This window comes from Mustela nivalis, assembly GCF_964662115.1.
Source record: "Mustela nivalis genome assembly, chromosome: 2".
In the NCBI taxonomy this organism is placed as follows: Eukaryota; Metazoa; Chordata; class Mammalia; order Carnivora; family Mustelidae; genus Mustela; species Mustela nivalis.
Window position 1 is genome coordinate 32,647,799 of NC_139021.1, and position 19,618 is coordinate 32,667,416.

General features: G+C 44.9%; 1 protein-coding gene across 1 annotated transcript in view; it reads left to right on the forward strand.

Annotated features, from left to right (window-relative positions):
- Positions 1 to 15,209, forward strand: part of DPYS (dihydropyrimidinase) — a 74,969-nt gene extending 59,760 nt beyond the window's left edge. The window contains exons 8-10 of the mRNA XM_082719098.1: positions 3,601 to 3,808; positions 13,041 to 13,171; positions 14,800 to 15,209. Coding sequence (XP_082575224.1) covers positions 3,601 to 3,808; positions 13,041 to 13,127 — 295 coding nt within the window. The 3' untranslated portion in view covers positions 13,128 to 13,171; positions 14,800 to 15,209. The remainder of the gene's footprint in view (positions 1 to 3,600; positions 3,809 to 13,040; positions 13,172 to 14,799) is intronic.
- The last annotated feature ends 4,409 nt before the right edge of the window (positions 15,210 to 19,618 follow it).

The window sequence follows — 19,618 nt, forward strand, 5'->3', positions numbered from 1 at the left end:
CTCTCAGAGGTTCGTTCATTATCAGACTGTGTGATCCTTGGGCACACACAGAGCTCTCCACTGCTCTATTTCAGCAGCATCAGCGGGGACACGGGTGATAATACTTACCGACGTACTCATTAGAGTTAATCAAATCGGCATTGCTAACTATCGCTAGGCATTGATGAACAAGCATTTCCTATAACTTATAAGATGCAATGAAGAATGGTAATTATAACAATTTCCTTTACTTATTTCTGTATGTCTGTATTAGTAATGAGCTTGTACAGCTCTCCAGAAGTGTTAGGAATGTGACAGAACTCTGGGATTAGATGTTTACCTCTCCTTTAATTTAGTGCTCTATTTCCAAAACACAGTCACGTCCTAGAGGACAGGGGAGGCAGGAAATAAAACATACAGAAGGAAAATTATGCATTCTCTTTGTTCATTTCCTAATATTTATTAAGCACCTACTGTGTGCCGGGGATGAAACAACAGGATCTCAGTCTTAATGTGTGCACCCAGTAGGAAAAGAGGGACTTATCAGGAGATCGTTAGCTGACTTAGCATTCAGATGGTCTAAACCACAGAAGAAAGAGGGCAATCGGGGTCAGCTTCTCAGCGCCAGGATTCTCTTTTTCCCCCAGCTTTATTGAGAGGTCATATAGGAGGCCCCAGGACTCTTGAATGGGGCTTAGGGAAGGTGGATGTGAGCAGTGAGGAGGGATCTGGAGTGAAGAAAACGGCATGCACCAAGATCCAGAAGTGTGAAAGTTCCAAGATCCGGAAGTGGGGAAGCTTCTACAGAACTGGAGGATTGCAGCTCGGGCTAGAAGGCAAGGGTGGGAGGGGCGCTGTGTCTGCACCTCCCCACGGGAAAGTGCACGCCTGTTCTTTTTGCTGCTGCTGATACTGCCGGGAATTTACATTTTGTGCTAATTGGACCTCATTTACATAATGCCTTATTATAAAGAGTCACTTAGATGTTGCCTAATTGTCTTCTCTCTCCTGCAACCCGAAGGCAGGCGGAGAAAGTCAAGGTCATGACCTCTATTTGGCTGAGGCAGAGAAATCTGATTTGACATTTTGCTGTCACAGATCTTTAGCTTTCTTATTTGGGTCTTTTTGCATATCGGTTTATTCCTAGCCCACAACAACTTCGCTGTGTATCCTTCAGTTTATTTTTGTCAGCCCGCATATGTATTTTCCCTGTAGATATAATACACAAATTTATATGTAATGTTTTTCCATGTATTATTATCCAATTTTCATTTTCTTTGCTTCCCCAGCATATTCAGGAATTCTAGTCTTTCACAGATGCCCGATATCCCGTTGAACAGTAACTTAAACAATATCATGGTGATGGTCTTGGTGTATAGAACTTAATTCTTCTGTTAGACCATTTCCCTAAGAGCATCAGTAATTCTTAACTTCCCATCAGGAAAAAATAGAATTTTATGATTCAGGGTTTCCCCTTCATTGCCTCTTGTATCTAGTAACCACTGAGGCATGGATTTTTATGCATTTTGCGTTCTCTATCTGATGGCCTTACTGATCTGAGGCTTTACTGATGCATCGGCCCAGTCATATTTATGTCACAGTTTACAAAACGAGCCCAGGGGTTTCTGCTGTCAGTGTAATTGTGATAGGTAGGAAAGCAGCAGCCCAGACTACGGAAGTATCAGAGACTGGGGTGGTCATAGAAAGCCACTTTAACCTGCGGGTCTGAATCTCCTCTATATTTTTCCCTAAGTTTATTTTCTCCAAATTGGTACCTCTTGTCACATCATAACTCATTCTACTCCTAGTAAATAGTTACTAGGAGTAAGTATCTACTCCTTTAAATATTTTATTCATGTTCCTACTTTAGTGACATTACTTACTATTTGATTGGTAGCCTTCCCTCCTCCTTAGTCTTTGGAATTATTGTTGCTGTATTTGTATCTACCTCTGATTCATTTGATCTTTTCAACTTTTCTTTGTTTAGTTTTTGCTTTTTTTTTTTTTAGATTCATTTATTTATTTGAGGTGGCACAGAGGTCCAGAGGGGGAGAGAGAGAGAGTCTCAAGCAGACTCTTGGGCACGGAGCCTGACGCAGGGCTCGATCTCATGATCCTGAGATCATGACCTGAGCCCAAACCAAGAGTCTGACACTTAACCCACTGTACCACTCAGGTGCCCCTTTACAACTTTTCTTTGTATCATTAAGTTGATTACATTTGTCAGATGAGCTGGTGATGACCTGAGGTAGGGGTCTTTGTGGACAGTGGTAAGAAGCGTAGGAAGGTAAGAAGGGAAACACAGAGGCCAATAAGAGGTGTTGGGCTCACTCAGATGACAGACGATGGTGGCGTGGACAATGATGGAGAGCAACAGAAATGGGCAGGTTTGGGATTCATTATAATAATAATTTTTTTATTTTTTGAGATAGAACTAACAGTCTGGATGATAACTTGATGGGGACATGGAAAAGTAGAGAGGGGTATAATTTATTGAGTTGGGGAACTCAAGGGAGGAACAAATTCAAGTGGGGGGAGTTATGGGAGGCATTCAAAATCAAGAATTCTGTTTGGACAGAAATCCAATGAGGATTGGAAACCAAGTAGGTAGTTTGGTGGAGGACTTCAAGATCCAGGCCAGCATCGTCTCGTTCATTTCTAGAATGGCGGCGCACAATAGCTCTGCCTCTGTCCCAGCTCTATCCTTCCAAGTCAGGGTGGAGGGAGCTTTGGGGAGCTCTTCCTTTGACTCAGACTCAGCCTTGGGGTTTTTACCAAAACTATTCCTGAGAGAGCTTATAGGAACCACACCAGATTATGCCCATATTATCATCCACTGCTGCCCAATCACTCCCTCCCCGCCCCTTTCCATTAAATGAGATTTAGGGCAAGAAGACATCCAACATTTCCAAGTACCTAGCCTGGAAGTCATCAATTATATTGTGTAAGATTGAAAGTATTGATAAACTGCTGAGAAGGATGATTAATATGCAGATAAACTGCTGAGAAGGATGATTAAGATGCAAATGGGTGACCTAGAGCCTGCTAAGGAATTGTATTCTAAGTATTTTGTTATATTATGATTCTCAAACTTTCAGTTTTGCTGCAGACAAGGGAAAGAAATTCAAGGTACAATTTTCCTTGGTAACAACCAAATTCAATTTGATAACTACCAATTAGGAAATCCCTCTGGGAAAGGAGGGACAGGAATTTGGGATTTGGGCAGAGGTAATGAAGAAGCCTGGCACGCATCTAAAAAAAAAGAAAAAAATTCTGTAGAGCTGAGTACCGGGTCAGTGTGCTCATCAGACTCATACATGTTGTAAAAATTAATTTAAAAATCTAAACGTGAAAGGCAATACCTTCCTTTCACCCACTTCATCCTCATTAATCATCATAAGAAGTGATCTATTGGGTTATTTTCTCAGAAAATGTAATTACTTTGTAATGAAATGTTAATGCTATGTTCTATTCTTAAAGTCCCTTGCTCAGATGATAAAGCTTAATATGGCTTAATAGAGTTGCTAAATTTTCTTCTTTAAAGTTGTTCTTTTAATATCTTCTATTTGTCAGATGAGCTGGTTGATGACCTGGGGTGGGGGTCTTCGTTTTTACAAACAGGACTATTTCGGCAAAAACTCACCATCAGGCTGTTAACTTCAACATCTTCGAGGGCATGGTTTGCCACGGGGTGCCCCTTGTGACTATTTCCAGAGGCAAAGTGGTATATGAAGCTGGAGTTTTCAGTGTCTCGGCAGGAGATGGGAAGTTTATTCCTCGAAAACCATTTGCTGAGTATGTTTACAAACGGATCAAGCAGCGGGACCAGGTGAGTTGTGCAGAAGTGGGCTGTTACCTGCGGCTGGACTATCACCTGTTCCTGACTGTTGGGGATGTTGTCACATACGCTAGGTTTAACACATTCTTGGGCTATAAGGATTGATAGGGGAGGTTCCAGAAAAATACCAGTTTTCAAAGAAGGAGTCGTTATTGGATGGATGTGTTTTCCTTTGTAATTGGTGTGTCTGTTGAGGGTTTCTCATGACCAAGTCAGGTTTCCCCAGGCAAGTTCAGGGTCCCTGGGAACATTTGGCCATTGGGTTAGTCAGTGTCCTCTGGGAAGCAGACATTTATGTTTTCATTAGGGGAAACCCCTGTATGAAAAGATGGGAGGGAGCCCGAAAAGGCTGGGGGAGCCTTCAGATGGCAAGTCAAGTCTCCCCCGGTGAAGGAGAAAGAGAAAGTAGTGGAAGCCTCCTGGTCTGCCGTATAGTCTAAGACAGACTGACCAGGGCCTTGGGGCAGCCCTTGAGCCAAGTCTCCAGTTGGTCAGCTACATGGCATGCTGTCATTGTCTGCGAACAGCTGTGGGAGGTGTGGTCTCTGTGCAGAAAGAGAGGTAGAGCTCAGAGCTTAGCAATGAATGGCTCCTTGAATGTCTGAAGGTTCATTCTAACGGCATGAGAACATTGGTGGAGTTTGGGGTTCAGGTAGATCTAAATATGAACCCTACCTTGCCCTTCCATGTCCTAGCTGTGTGGCCAAGAGCAAGATCTCTCCTCCTTGGGCTCAGCTGGTTCATCTCCTTAACAAACTCTAAGACTCAAATGAGAGTTTTAAATGGACGGGCCATAGTAGGAGTCAGACGTTAGTTTTGTCTTTTTGCTCTCCTCTTTTGATGACTAAATCCATAACAAAGTTCCCCCAAGACTTTGTTTGTAATAAATGTTATTATAAAAGAGATATTTGTTCTTAATCTATCTTGATCTTTCACAACTTTATTTACTTTCCACTGAATTTTAAAAATTCATCTTACTAATACACTGACTTGTCAGAAAGTTTCAGATTAAAGCCATTTAGATTGCTGGATTTGGGGTGGGCGGAGGCAGCCTGTGCCCTTAAGCCCACATGGGGACAATAGGCCAGGACTGGATGGCCGAGACCTTCCACAGCTGCCTTTCTGATTTTTACTCGGCAGGCTTCACTCACTGTGTTCCTCATCAGACCACAGAGGCAATAGAATTTAGAACACTTGGATTTGTTCTAAGGCTTCTCTCTCTACTTTCCATTTTAAAATATACTTCTATTTTTCCAAAGTCCTCTGGCTGTTTTTCAATGCATCCCATTTGGATCTTGTAGTCTGTCTGGTTTTTGCTCTTAACCCTTGTGAGAAATTTTTACTTGTGGATTCTCGGAGTCCGTTATACAAGATTCATCCTGGTGGTGGTTGTTGTTTTGAACTCTTCTAAAGCTTTGATTAAGTTGACAAGCTCTCCAGAATGTTTTAAATTCTCAGGGTGCTGTAATTTTATATAGTATATTTCAGCCAAAATGTTTAAGATTACAGTTCATTTTGCTAGGGTTAATTTGTAAATGTTGACACTGACAGGGGACAAGTAGATGGCGACTAGAAGAATCCTATGTGTTTCTGACCATTTATGTGATAGATAACAGCACTACTGACATTTACTGACTGCTAACTGGATGCAAATCAGGGCATGGGAGCTGTCACTGTAACAGCTCTGTGAAGGAGAGAAGTATTATTTTGCCCATTTTAAACATTAGAAAACAAGCTTCGAGAAATTAAGACACTGACGCAGGTCACACAGCTAGTATACAGCAGGGCCAAAACATAAACTCTGGTTATTTGGCTCCAAAAACTGTATACATAAGCAATAAAGGATATTGTAGGTCATAGAGACTGAGTTAAATGAGTTCATGGGAGATCAATGATTCAGCATTCAGTGTGAAAAACAATAGTCTCTCAAAAAAATATTTAATCTGAATTGGAGGTATTGCTAGCAGCAAATTCATGCCTGAAACCACGGGAGTAGTATAAGGGATGAGCTGAAAGAGTGCATCAGGAGGGAGAATCAACAGAACTGAGTGATAGGTTAAGTGACCCTTGAAGTGGGTTCAAGAAGGCACCGCTCCTGGCGTCAGTTCCGGTTGCTCACCAGCAGGGGCGCTAGACTAACGGGATGCCTGACAGTCTGTATTTAAATGGCTGACTTTACCGAAGTCTTCCTCTTGCAGAGAAAATGTTTGAGGCAGCAGAGATCCCACCAAATGACTGTCTCCATCAATTCTCCTTTCCAAATGATCATTTTATGTTTTGTTAGCAAAATTCATGTCAACGTCCTTTTTCAAGAGTTTACTATCAATTTTGTGAGGTTTTTTGGTTTCTTAGTATTTTCTTCTGACATGAGCAGCTTTTAAGGCATCCAGGTGCATTATTGTTTTTCACAATAACAGTAAGTGATAGTTGTTATCATTACTGTCATGTGTTGTTCTGAGTACTTACTATCTGCCAGACACTGTACCAGGCAGTTCCTATTCATTATTTTACTAAATCTGCATCACAAGCCATATGGTAGATATTATCTTCCTCATTTTACAGACTAGAAAGCCGAGTCTCAACAAGATTAAATAACTTTCCCTGGGATAAGCTGTAAGTAAACATTAGAGCCAGGATTTGTAATATGGTTTCTGACTCTCACCGTATCATGGGACCTCCATAGAGCAAGAAAGGAAAAGAAAATGATTGTGAAATTCAAAGCTTAGGGAAATTCATTATTTTGCAAACCACTGGTGTGGGAAAAGTATCAAATAAAATGGATAAAATGAGGTTTGTAGGTTGCCTGGAACCATTTCAAACATTTTTTTTTTCTCTCCATTAAGCAAAGATAATTTTAATAGAAGAAAAATACCACACTAAGGTTAAGAAAGGGAGTTGTTAGGCATTCAGATTTTAAACTCACATTAGGTTATTAGAGCTCTTGCTTTGATTTTCACTTAAAACATTCGGGTTATTGTGGGAGTGGGGCTAAGAGTTGGAAGGCAAGCAGAAACAACCTGTACCATTTCTCCTGTTCACTTGTTATCCAGCCCAGGAAAATTAATCACTTATCGTTCTGGACTCCCAAAGAACAGGTGGTAAAGACACAACCCCTGCTCCAGAACTCAGCTGATCTGGCTGGAGCGTTGGTGTTTTGAGGACAGCATCTCATACTTTCATGCCCAGCGCTTGGTACATAGTAGGAATTTGACAGACTGCAAATGGAAGGAGCAAAGACTATAGTTTCAGAGGTCATCGAAAGAAATTTAAATCAAGTTACCCAGAAGATTGCCCCCTGACTCTGCCCACACAGTGGAGTTGTCTGTGAGCCTGATTTTTGCCCATAATTTTATTACCTAATAAAACTTACCATCATCATACCATGCAGCTATCACTGTTATTAGATATAGTGAGGAATTTCGATAGAAACAGCATTTTTTATCCAATTTGACAGCTTTAGGGAATTGTCATTTTATTTATTTTAACATGTAAGCAGCCGACCCTTAAGGGAAAAAATTTAAATCAGAAGATGAGGCATCAAACTATATGATAAACATAATAAAATATGTATTTCAATCTTTTATAAAAAGGCACTTAAGGGAGAGTTGTGGGGGAGATGAAGGAAGAGGAAGAAAAAGAAAGTAACAGCAACTTACATATTCAGAAGCATCTTGAAAAAACAAAATCAACTTACACACTGTTCATTCTTTACCCCCAAAAATATAGTTCTTGAGATTCAAATAGATCCTTTTTTTCTAGAATTTTTGTGTTTAGACTTGTAATTCTCACCAGCTCTTTAAGTCGTCTCTTTTTCTCTCTTTTTCAGTATTAAGCAACCCAGTCTATTCTGGGACATCAGGGTCACATTGCATTTTATAGAGAAACAGGAATAGCAGGGCCTGGTTTCAGAGTGTGGCTGCCAAAGCTTTTAAACTTTTAAAGCTTTGCAACAATAAGCATAATTTGCCTTTTAGATAAGACACAATGGAAGGGATGGCTGATCGGGTCCTTGAAATGAGTGTTCTCCACTTCTGAGGTAACCGTTTGTCAATGTCTTTCTCAATGTGGGAGCTCGGAGAAAATAATTTAAGAGAAGCCATGTATCCTGATTTCCTCAGACTGGTGGTTCATGATTCTAAATGGGGAGACCTCTGGGGGAGTCAGCTCCTTGTGGCTCCCGAGAGACACCTGTGTGTGCCTCCTCCCAACTCCTCATTCTGTGAGGTCACATGAGTAGCTTGAAATCCACTGTGGTGGGAGTATGGACACCCCAGAAATAGGCAAGTGCTACAAACCAGGGCTGTTGGGGTGGTGAGTAAAGGGAAGACAGAGATGCTTGGTAACATTGACCAGCACAGCACTGTACATGGGGACCCGGTGTCCCGGCGTAGCGCTATACACGAGGATCCAGTGTCCCGGCATAGCACTGTACACAGGGAACTTGTGCACTAGCATAGCACTGTACACGGGGACCCTGTGTCCCAGCATAGCACTTTACACAGGGACCCTGTGCACCAGCATACCACTGTACACGGGGTCTCTGTGTCCCAGCATACCACTGTACACAGTGGCTCTCTAAGTACTCTCCCTTTGGGCTTTAGCCACTCAGCATTCATGCAGTAAATATTTATTGATAACCAATCATGTGCCTGGCCCAGCTTAATCCTTACCACAACCTTCTGAAGCAAGGAGTGGCTCCCAATCTCATAAATTAAGAAATCGAGGCTTAAGGAGGTCACGTCGTGACTCAGTGGCCGCATCAGAAGTCAGACCCTGATTTTCTGACCTTCAGAGCAAATCTTTTCATCCTCTTCTGCTGCAGCATACCGATCACGACATTTAATCCCCACTCCCGCACGTGGCCACCTGCCCCCGTGCTCAGGATGTCCCCCCACCAGCCTCCCCTCCTGCACATGGGGTTCGCTTATCCTCGCAGCGGCAAACTCACCCAAAGAACAATCCCTGAAATGAGAGGGCCCAGCTTTGTCACATGGTCCTTGAGAAATAGCTCGGCAGATGTGTTGGAGGTTAAATGGAAACATTTGGTGGATTGCAAACTATTACCGAAATGCGAGGTTTCTCTGTTATGGGTCACCTCCGTTGAACCTAGGGCTTACTCATGTGCAGGGTTGAGGTGGGGGGGTGTTCACCGTTCCTGAAGAGCTCGGTTCCGTGTGTGTTGGTTGCCTCTTAGCTCACCAGACAGGCATGGATTTCATTGGCTGCTCGTTTGGACTGTGTAGTGTTGGACCAATGTCCGCTGCTTGGAATCTGGAAGTTCTGTTTTTATTGCTATTTTATTTCTTAGCCTCCATGGGTGGGTTGGTCTCAGAACTTTATTTCTTAGCCTCCAAGGGTGGGTTGGCATCAGAACTTCCTTTTTGGCCCCAGATTCTTCTCTGTCGGTCTTCCTGGTCTCAGAAAAGCTAGCATCCCAGCATTCCACTCTCCATGTCTCCCAGTTTGTGGCGCTGAAGTTCCAGGTCTGTTGGAGACACTTACTATATCTCCATGTGATGAGGTCAGTTAGCCACTGGAATAAAGGAATCTAGAGAATGGAAGAGATCAGAGCTGGACCTAAAATTTGGGAATTGTGGCGTGTAAATTTGAAATCATAAGTCTAGGGCTACCTAGGAGACTGTAGGCAGAGAAGGAAGGGGGCTTGAGATGGAGCTCGGGGGCTGCCAGCCTCCAGAGGCCAAGGAGCAGAGGAGCCAGGAAAGGAGCCTGAGAAAGCTTCCCGGTGAGGTAGGAAGAAAACCAGGAGAACATGGAGAAGAGAAGGCAAGCCGAGAAGACACCTGCTCTTTTTGTTCAGCCCAGAGCCCTCTGCTTCGTGGTCGTCCTGCTCTTCCAGAAATGTTCTCTGAGAGTTAGGTATGGGTTTAGCTGGGGCACTTGAGTTGGAGTCCACGTGAAGCACTGTACCCGTTTGGGATCCTAGGGAACGAAGCCTGCTTTACTTCAGCCCCAACCACTTAGGGATAGCCCAAGAGCACAACATACTGGTCTCCCCAGATGCTGGGGCCGTGTCGGGACTGGGCACTTCACACTTCAGGGGGAGACTTGTCATGGTCACTGGAGAGAAGTCACAGGAGTTGTAGGTCAGGCCTATTCAGAAAACAGAGGTGCCCCTCAGCTTCTGCATAACACAGCGACAGCTTGAGAGTTTGCAGAATGAGCACCGTCAGCCTTCCGTTTTATCCCGGTGAACATCTACTGAGGTTCTGAAATACACGTCGAGGGCAATGCCAGGGGCAGGAGGCAGTACAAAGACGAACAAGGTGTGGGTTCAGCATTGAAGAGTTTATGTAACGCACCTCTAAGGATAAGAAGATACTAAAAGGTGAAAAGTACTAGCAGAGTTGGGACCTGAACTTAAATTGTCTTTGATTCCTGTCCAGTCGTCTATCAAAGGGGAAGGCTGTGGAGCAGCAAAGCCTCCCCAGAGTGTGTGTGGGGGGTGTGTTCCTGAGGCAGGAGTGCAGGCAGGAGTGGTTCTGGCGGGAAATCGTGCCCTGCCTCCCCAGAGCCTCAGAGGCAGGTGCAGAGTGGGACCATGGGCAGATCGGACTGGCCGGTCAGGCCAGAGGGACATAGTGGCTCCTGTGCCCAGAGTGGCCAGCCAGGCTCCGAGTGCTGTGACGGCATAGCCAGAAAGTGGGCCCTAGACAGCCAGGTGAGCTGAGACCTGCCTGCAGGTATCAGAGGGCCACCGGCCAGAAGAAGGGCAGCCCCGAGAACAGAGAAATGGTGAACCACCATGAGGGAGTGTGAGGGAAACGGAGTCAGCCCAGGCTGGGACAACCCATCCAAAGAGGCGACAAAGCTTGGAAGGGAGCTTCTTCCCATCATACCCTCGGTAGAAAGCCATCAACTGTGTAGTATTTCTCATGGAAAAACAGAGCAGGTACCCCAGGCCCGAATCTACAGGAAGAGAGGGGCAGGTGAGCAGATGATGACAGAAAACTGGCGAGCAGGTTGGAGGGCTTGTCAGGAAGGGCTAAGGCTTCCTGGACTGAGGATTGTCTGGGCTGAGTTAAAGACGAGGAATCTGAGGTATTTAGGCCCCAGGGAGGGCGGCAATGCCAGCAAGGGCAAGGGCAGAGCCCTGGCAGGAGGACCAGGGAAGGACACGTGCTACCCCCGAGCCTGCCCCGGGGTGGGGGAGGGATCCTCCAGGGGACTGAGCCTGACTGAGGGGGGCAGCGCCGGCCTGAGGGCCATGCCCACGTCCCTGTGTCAGCCCCCACCTCCCACGAAGGAGTCTGGGAGCGACGGAAAAAAACAAGAGCTGAAAACCACCAGCAGTGAAGTTTCAAAGGAACTGCTGGATGAAGAGGGAGACAGAGTGGGGCTGAGGAGAGACAAGGCAGCATGGCAGGGGACACAAAGGCCTGCCCATTTATGTCCCTGGAGGTTGATCTGAAACACACCACAGGTGTGGCAGAGTGCCAAGGCTGAACGGAAATGAGAAAGGCAAGACCCCTCGGCTTGTAGGTAACACCCGGAAATGAATCTTGGCTGCCTTAGCTGGTTCTGATGATGCCCGTTAATTGTGTTTGGTCCCTGTAACAGCCTCAGACGCGTCCCAGGGTGCATCCGTTCTGTGGTCACCCGAGGCTTAAGTGACAGATCGTACAGTCTGGCTGGAAGAGTAAACCAGGGGAAGAAAAAACACGAAGACCTCCCTGAGAATGTGGTCAGAGAGTGGGGTGTTAAGTGGGCGTAAAGTTTCAGGTGTGGTTGGCTCCAGGTGATCACAGGGTCCAGGGACTGGAAGGCAGAAATAGGAAGCTGGTCCTCCATTTCCCGGTGTGGGTGTTCCTCAAGACATGAAGAGCGTCCAGGGTGAAGAAAAGCACAGAGTCGACAGTGAGCCAAAATGGAAGTCCAGCAAAGCCTCTAACCAGACCCAGAAAGTGGACGGAGACCAGGGCTGCTGAGCGGAGGAGGGCGGGGCGCCTCCCAGCTGCCAAGGGCTCCCCGTGCTCCCGACGCTTTACTTCAAACCTCAGAGCAGAAGGGACAGGCTCTGTGTTGTTCTTTGTTTTGTCCTCTGTGCCTGCAGAGTATCTGGGGCGCTCTGTGTTCAATAAATATTGAATGAAGGAAGGCAGTGCTTTGTATCTAGGAGATGGCTTGCCTTCCCTCCGTTTCCTAGATGAGTGAGTAGATTCGGGGGGTCTGTTAGCTTGCCGGCTTCCTACAGCTAGCGAACCACAAAGCCAGCGCATCCTATGCCCAAGCCCACGTTGCCAATCACTACGGTGTATTCGTTTTGGTGGTCCAAACAAGACAAACATTATTTGTGTGTGTGTACATATTTATGGCTACACACACATTTATTAAGAGCTTATTCTGTGCTAGGCGTTATTCTAAATGATTTACTTATTTGTCACCCTCTCACGATCACCCCATAAAGTAGGTTCTGTGATGACTCCCGGTGTAAATCGAGGCAAAGGAAACACGGTGATAAGTAACATGCCCAGACAGTCTGGTGTCAGAGCCCAGGTCCTTCATCCCTGTATCTTGCTGCCTCTTGACGTGTCCGTGGATTTGTATCCATATTTACAAACAGCATGCTTTCGTTACTGCTGGTGAACTCCGTTGTTTATAAAATCCAGATTGCTCAACTCTGAGCAAGCCCTGAATTCAGTCAAGCCAAATCCAGCCCCAGCAGGGAAGGAGGGGTTGGTTGGGTTCTGCTGCTCAGCCAGCCACCCAAGAGGTGGAGTTAGAGACGTGAGATTGTGTGGACGGCCGATGACACACAGCAGCAGGTGAGAAAATGAGAAAACCCACACACAGATTGCTAGAATCTGAAAAACAGGCTCTGAGTCTTAGGAGAGGTACAACAAAGCAGTCTAGGGACACCGGCGTCTCACTGAAACTAAAAGGTAGGAGCAGGTCGGGAGGACTCCAAGGTGGAAGTAGAATGAGACAGTCATGAGGGTGTGACAGAGGCTCCCGGGTAAGTTTCAGTGAAAAGAACAATCGCTAGAGAGTGCTCCCTGGGCCTTTGTCAGACAGGGCAAAGAGCGGGCCACAGCACGTCCGAGGTGGCCAAGAATGTCTGGGAAAGGGCGAGTGGCGGGAGGCAAGTGACATGTGAATTTGCAAGGTTCAATTTTGTTCTCACACTTCATCAAGGGAGCTGCATTCCGCTTTGAATTCCCGAAGTCAGTAAACCATAAGAGAAAAATGAACTGTTCTGTTTCAGACTTGCACACCTACTCCTGTGAAGCGCGAACCCTACAAGGGAGAAGTGGTCACAGTGAAATCTACAGAGACTAAGAAGACTCCTTAGCAGGGATCAGGACACTGCCCTCCCCCGCTGAGCTAGGTGCTGTGGTAAGAGACGGTGATCCAAGAAAGTAGTCCTTCATGACAACGTCGAAATCAGCCTTTCTGTTTTCATAAGCCTTTGAAGAGTCCAAGGCCAAGGTCAAAGCCTTCAAAGTGACTTAAGTCTCTAGGACAGATTAGCTAAGGGGAGACTGATAAAAGACCTCTTGACGCAAAACGCTCAGATGAGCCTTCAGATTGAAGAAGGCCTTGGTCTGGTTAGAGATTTATTCTCTGAGATGTTAGGAAACAGTCAGCAAAGCCTTGAAGTATCAAATATGAGCGAGAGGCAAGTAGGCCAGTAGCATGCCGAGGGACCTGTGACTGAGGAATTTGACGCATCTCAAGACAGAGATTATAATTTCGTGGCCAGAATTTATAAACTGTTCAATTGGGGCTTTATCTGAGAAAATAAATCTTTGTCTTGTAAATGCAACTTGTGTTCCAGAACTTAGAATGAAAAAAAAATGAATCAAATGTTGCTTTGGGGGGTATAATTTTTCAGGAAAATTATTTGGTAGGATTTGATGTACTTAATCGTACACTTTATTTTTGGAATAATATTGTAGATATGGTTAATTTGAAAAAATATTTCAGTACTTCCTCAGTTTTGTGTATTGACATCCACATCTTTCTCTTTTTAAGCGTCTATTATCATCTTTCTTATCAATTTCCTCCCTTCCTTCCTTCCTTTTTTTCTTTTTTAATCAGTTATTTTCTGAGCCTGCACTGTAGATGTCTTTTCAGGAGTGGCTGTGCCAACACCACTGAATTTATGAAATGTACATGCTTTGCCAGTTTTACAATGTCACTCAACTCTAAATTCTTAAAATTTAATGATGTTTTCAAATGTTTCAACACATCGCAGTCTGCAAAACACTTACACAAGGGGTCGACATAATGAACAGGGGTAGGTGTTTGTGTTAATTAGGGACATTGCCAAAGGACTAGATTTGTTTTTGTTTTTGTTTTTTAAGATTTTATTTATTTATTTGACAGAGAGAGAGAGATCACAAGTAGGCAGAGAGGCAGGCAGAGGGGGAGGGGGACGCAGGCTCCCCACAGAGCAGAGAGCCTGATATGGGGCTCTATCCCAGGACCCCAAGATCATGAACCCAGCAGAAGTCAGAGGCTTAACCCACTGAGCCACCCACGTGCCCCCCAAAGGACTAGTTTTACACACACCCACTTAGTAGTTGCACGTTTTCACATTAGGACAACCAAAGCTTCCCTAAACCCCGTGACTTGAAAAGTGAGGTGCTGTGACTATGTTATGTTCTCTTTATTATGGAATGTTGCCTTTAACCATGCTAGGCAGCCAAAAGTTTCAAGGTTTGTTTTTGTTTGTTTGTTTGTTTGTCATTTCCTTCCTATTGGAGTCCTTTTTCCAATCCAGGAAGGTTGTATTAAAAATTCAGAGGAAGAAAAAAAATAAAAATAAATAAATAACAATTCAGAGGAAGATTAGCAAGAAGGAGACATTCTAATGAATGCTACAACATGCCATTAACAGAATTTATAGGGTCTGGATTAGTGTTTTCTTTGATGATAGCATTTCTTGGGGGTGAGGCTTGAGTTCTGCATCTCTTCGTGAGGGAGAATGTTACACTGAGTTCCTTTTATTCTGTTCAAAGGTGAAATCAGAGAAAAGGATTCTGCTGTTCCCATCTCTGTTGAGCGTCGTCAGCCCGTGGAGAAGCAGGCCTTATTTCAACTCCCCAAGATCCTTTTGAAAAAATAATCGCTCCAGGCCTCTTTGATTTCCTTTCAGAAGCAATTGCTGTCTTTCTCACTGTGACTTTGTTGCTGCGTAAGACTGAAGATATAAATGAGTATTATTGTGATGGGAAGTCGAGGTGAAAATCCATTGATGATACTTTAAAATGTCATCCTCGCTTGCGCTGGATCTCTTACTTTGAAATTTTAAAAATCACTTTCTTGTGTAAGGGTTGTTTTAATGGCTACGTTTGTTTAAAAGAGCGAACTCTGTGGTTTTACATCCAATTAGAATTAATAAACACTCAGATCTTCACTTTATATCCCATTTTCTGGGTTATGTGTATCTTCCTCTAACTTGTAGGATTGGGACTCTGGGGAGGTTGGTTTTGATTCAAAATCGTAATTTGGTATGTGACATCTGTTTCAGCAACTTCTGGAAAGCGGGTCCCTGAGCAAACCTCATGTAATTAAACTGGATACTCAACCTTAGATTATGTCTAAGGCAAATTATCCAGTCACCTAGATGAGTGCAGGACTTGGGGGAATTAAAGGGAACCAGCATGGCTGGAAGATGCTACAGTGAAACCTTCCCTCTCTGGGGCTTCAGGGTCTGTCCTGTGATCCTTCTGTGTCCGCAGAGAAGTTGGGCTTCCATGTTTTCCCCTAGGTAACTAGGTCAAGAGGAATTTTTAAAACATGGAGGAAAATCAGGGCAATTATGCTCATATTACAGATGCACTTGCCCCTGGCTTACTCCCTTAGATCAGGAGCGCACCTGCACCTTTGACCAAGGGCGATAGGAGTCCAGTTCGATCCATTATCACTGGTTCTGAACACACAGAAGAAAGGACAGTGAACTACACCTAAAGAAGACTCACAGGTCTTCTTTTTTATTAGTATTCTCCCCTGGTTGGCTGATAGAAATTCTGCAATCAAATGTCTGAAACCTCTGAAATCATTAAATTTCTTTCTTACAGAAAAGCCAGTTCCCATCATCCTTTCCTATTCAGCTTAAATATCAGCCCTTCTCCGAGGCGTTCCCAGATCCAACACGGAAGGTCATGTTAGGTCGTGTTCCTCTTTACCAGGGCCCGGCCTACGCCCCATCACAGCACCTGTCTTATTGCGCTGTAATCACGGCTTTAGGCGTCTGTCTTCTCCAGGCGCCTGAGTGCTCATTCAGAGCGTGACCTGTCTGGGTCACTGTCATTTTCCCAGCATCTAGCAGAGTGCACCTGGGAATTGATGGGCGTTCAATGCATATTTATTAATTTTTAAATAAGGGAGGAAAAGAAGGAGCTCCTGCTAAGTTCCTAAGTTGATAGAGATGAAACGAGTGAGAAGTCTGAACAAAATAGGGACGAAACTGGTGGAGTATGTGAGTGTGAGGGCACTTTAGATGCAGAACGAGGATTCGTCACCTGGTTGATAGATCCATTCTGGAGAAGGAAATAGCTATAGGATTCTGTGTCACCGAAGCCACTTGAGACAAATGTGGGGATCCCTTCCTTGCTTGTGTTAGGCTTGTCATGAATATTTTTGTAGGCACCTCATTCTAAAGAACACTATAAAACCATAGGAGGACAGGATTTAATCTATTAATACGTAATACCATGTTTTTCAGGATTGCCTTCCATATACAAAGTGAGATCCCTTTGATTGCATTTTTAAGGTCTGTGCAAAGAACAAATGGAAGGAGTAGCATTCCTTCATGGTCACCTCCCATTGCTTGCTTCCTGCAGTGGTCCGTATGACGTACTGGAAAGCAAAAAAAAATGTGGGTTCTAACACTTCCGTTTACTAACTGTGAGGTCTTTTAGTAATTTTTAAAATAAAAATTTGAGTATATATATATATATATATATATCATATATCATATATCTATATATCTATCATCCCATGTAAGAAATACATCACCAACACAGTTGAGATGCCCTGGATTCCTCTCCACTCCCAGTCCCCTTCCTCCCCCATGGGAACCAGAGTTCTGGCTAAGTCTGGTGTTTTACTCCCATGCGCATCTTTTAATACCCTTGCTACACATACACAGATCTCTAAGCATTGTGTTGTATGTAAACACATACAACATCTTACAGAATCTTACAGAAACATCATACAGTGTGCCTTGGGGTTTGGTTTTTTTGTTTGTTTGTTTGTTTTTAGTGCATCTGGTTTTGATTCCCGCCTTTTTTGCAGTCAAGGTGTTTGGGAGTTCTTTGTTTTGATCAGTCTAACTCTCATTCCATTTTATTGCCACATCACATTTCACTGCATAAAGCACACCACAATCTGTTGACCCATTTTCCTGTTGATAGGCACTTAGGTTGTTTCCCTCGTCTTGCTCTATCACGCGCGATGCTACTCTAAGCCTATTCGCACAGTCTCCTGTGCCGCAGTGAGAACTCCTCCAGGGGACATGCCTGCCATGCAGGAGAGTGGGGCTGGTGGGTCCTAAAGTGTGCACATTCTCCCCTTAGATTCTGGAAAATTGTTCTCTAAGTGGAAAGTTTTGCTAATGGGCCTCCTGTTCACTGAGCGGTGTTGTTGATCTAAGCCTCGGTGTCTTTTAAAAGATGAGACTGGTGGTAGGATTAACCTAACACACGAGGCTGCTGGGAGCGTTAGGAAGCCCATCCTGTAGGTCTGCACAAGGTAGCTAGGATTACTGTGCGGGGGGTGGGGGGGTGGGGGGTAGGGGGTGGGGGGTGGAATTGCTATAAGGCCACCCAGAGATCGCCCAAGTCTTGCCTCTGCTCTGTGCGTGGGGAAAGAAGCTCCCCGGGCTTGGGGGTGCCGGCCCCTTCCGCGGCCTCAGGAGAGTGGAAGCCTAGACTAGAAGGCAGAGTGAGAGCGGGCACCGGGTGAGAACACAGTCCCGGTCTGCAGAGGGCATGGGAGCTCCCAGCAGGTGCCCGTGAGCGGTGGCTACAGGGCTACAAGCTGAAACACGGGGATGGGTGGAGCCTGGCTCTCGAGCGCCACCTGCAGGTCCAGCGGGTGCGACTGCTCTACTATCTTCTCCCAATGTTTTCTCTCCCTTCACCTGCCCACCAGAAAGGAGAGGCATTCTGTGGGGGAAGGATCGTGGCCTTAAACTCACAACAGCTGGATTTGTTCCATTCTCTCCCTTTCCTTCTTTTTGCATAATATCTGTAGGCAAGTTAAAAAAAAAAGCAATGAATCTATCATTTATTAAATATCTACTGCTTATAGAACCCTAAAGGAAACCCCTCCGTGTGGGCTGCCACTGTTCCCCAAAGGCACAGTGAGTGGCACACTGAGGTGCTCAGTGAATTTGTCTCAGGAATAAGAGAAGAAAACGATGGTAATGACAAAGGAAGAGGAGAGGAATATTCACGAGTGAAAATTCACACTCCAGCAAATTATTATTTGTGTTCAGGGGTCAGGACTGCATCTCTAGCCTGTTGGGCAGTTTCTACAAATATAAATGGCCAATTTTGACCTACATTTGCCTATGTTTTATTTCAGCCTGTATGATAACCTAGTATGAAATGCTTACGTTATACGTATTGTGCTAAATATTTGCGTCTACAAATTGTTCACTGTAAGCTCCTTGAGGACGGGGGCCATTTCTTAACAGCTCATGCCTCGGAAACACCAGCACGTTGATTTACACAGGGTAGACCTGGACGACGGGCTTGGTGAGCGGAAATTCATGTATCACAGCTAAGGGGATTTAGGGGAAAATGTCTGAATTTGGAAAGGCTTTCTGAAGAACAGGATTTTAAATCCTGCTTTTTGAAGGCACTCATGTCTGTCAGAAAGAGAGAGAGAAAGAGAGAAATACATTATAGAAGGGGAGCAGAAGGGCACCTGGGTGGCTCAGTGGGTTAAGCCTCTGCCTTCAGGGTCCTGGGATCGAGCCCCACATCAGGCTCCCTGCCTAAAGTGGAGAGCCTGCTTCTCCCTCTCTCTCTGCCTGCCGCTCTGCCTTCTTGTGCTCTCTCTCAATCTCTCTGTCCAATAAATAAGTAAATCTTAAAAAAAAAAAAATGAAAGAGGAGCAGAGTACAACAAACGCACAGGTGAGCCCAGCGGCCAACCATGGAGATAGACCTGGGGCTGGCCCTGGCAGCCCCGTGGGGACCCACAGGGGTTACACGACAAGCTGCTAGAGTAGGGGAGCATTGGCGGGGCTTTTTAAAGACTGCTTTTTGCCTAAAAAATAGGATGTAGTCTCCACAGGAATACAGGACCTTTGGCTTTTTCTGTAATGAATCCTATAAATATGCTCAGTAGATTCTTAACATAACACCTTATGAGGTGTCTGGCCCAGTGCTAAGCTCTGTGTAGACACCACCATTTCATGCTCCCTGCAGTCCTGTGAGGTAGATGCTATTATTAGCATCCAGATTGAACAGATGAGACAACAAAGCCTCAGGGAATTTAAGGAATTATCCAAAGGCATTCAGCTGGGCAATGGGTGACCCAGGATGGGAATCCCAGGCTAGTTGACTGCACATGACCATAATAGTGTATTCCTTAGTCAAGATTTTCAAAAGAACCCACTCCTGGATGATGTACAGTTGCCCAAACCTCATTAAAGCCAGAAAACATCATGGCTGCTAACAGTCACTAAAAGTCTACCTATTGTAGGGAGTTGATGGAAATTGGAAGGGGAGGTGAACCCTGAGAGACTATGGACTCTGAAATACAATCTGAGGGTTTTGAAGGGGCGGGGGGTGGGAGGTTGGGGGAACAAGGTGTTGGGTA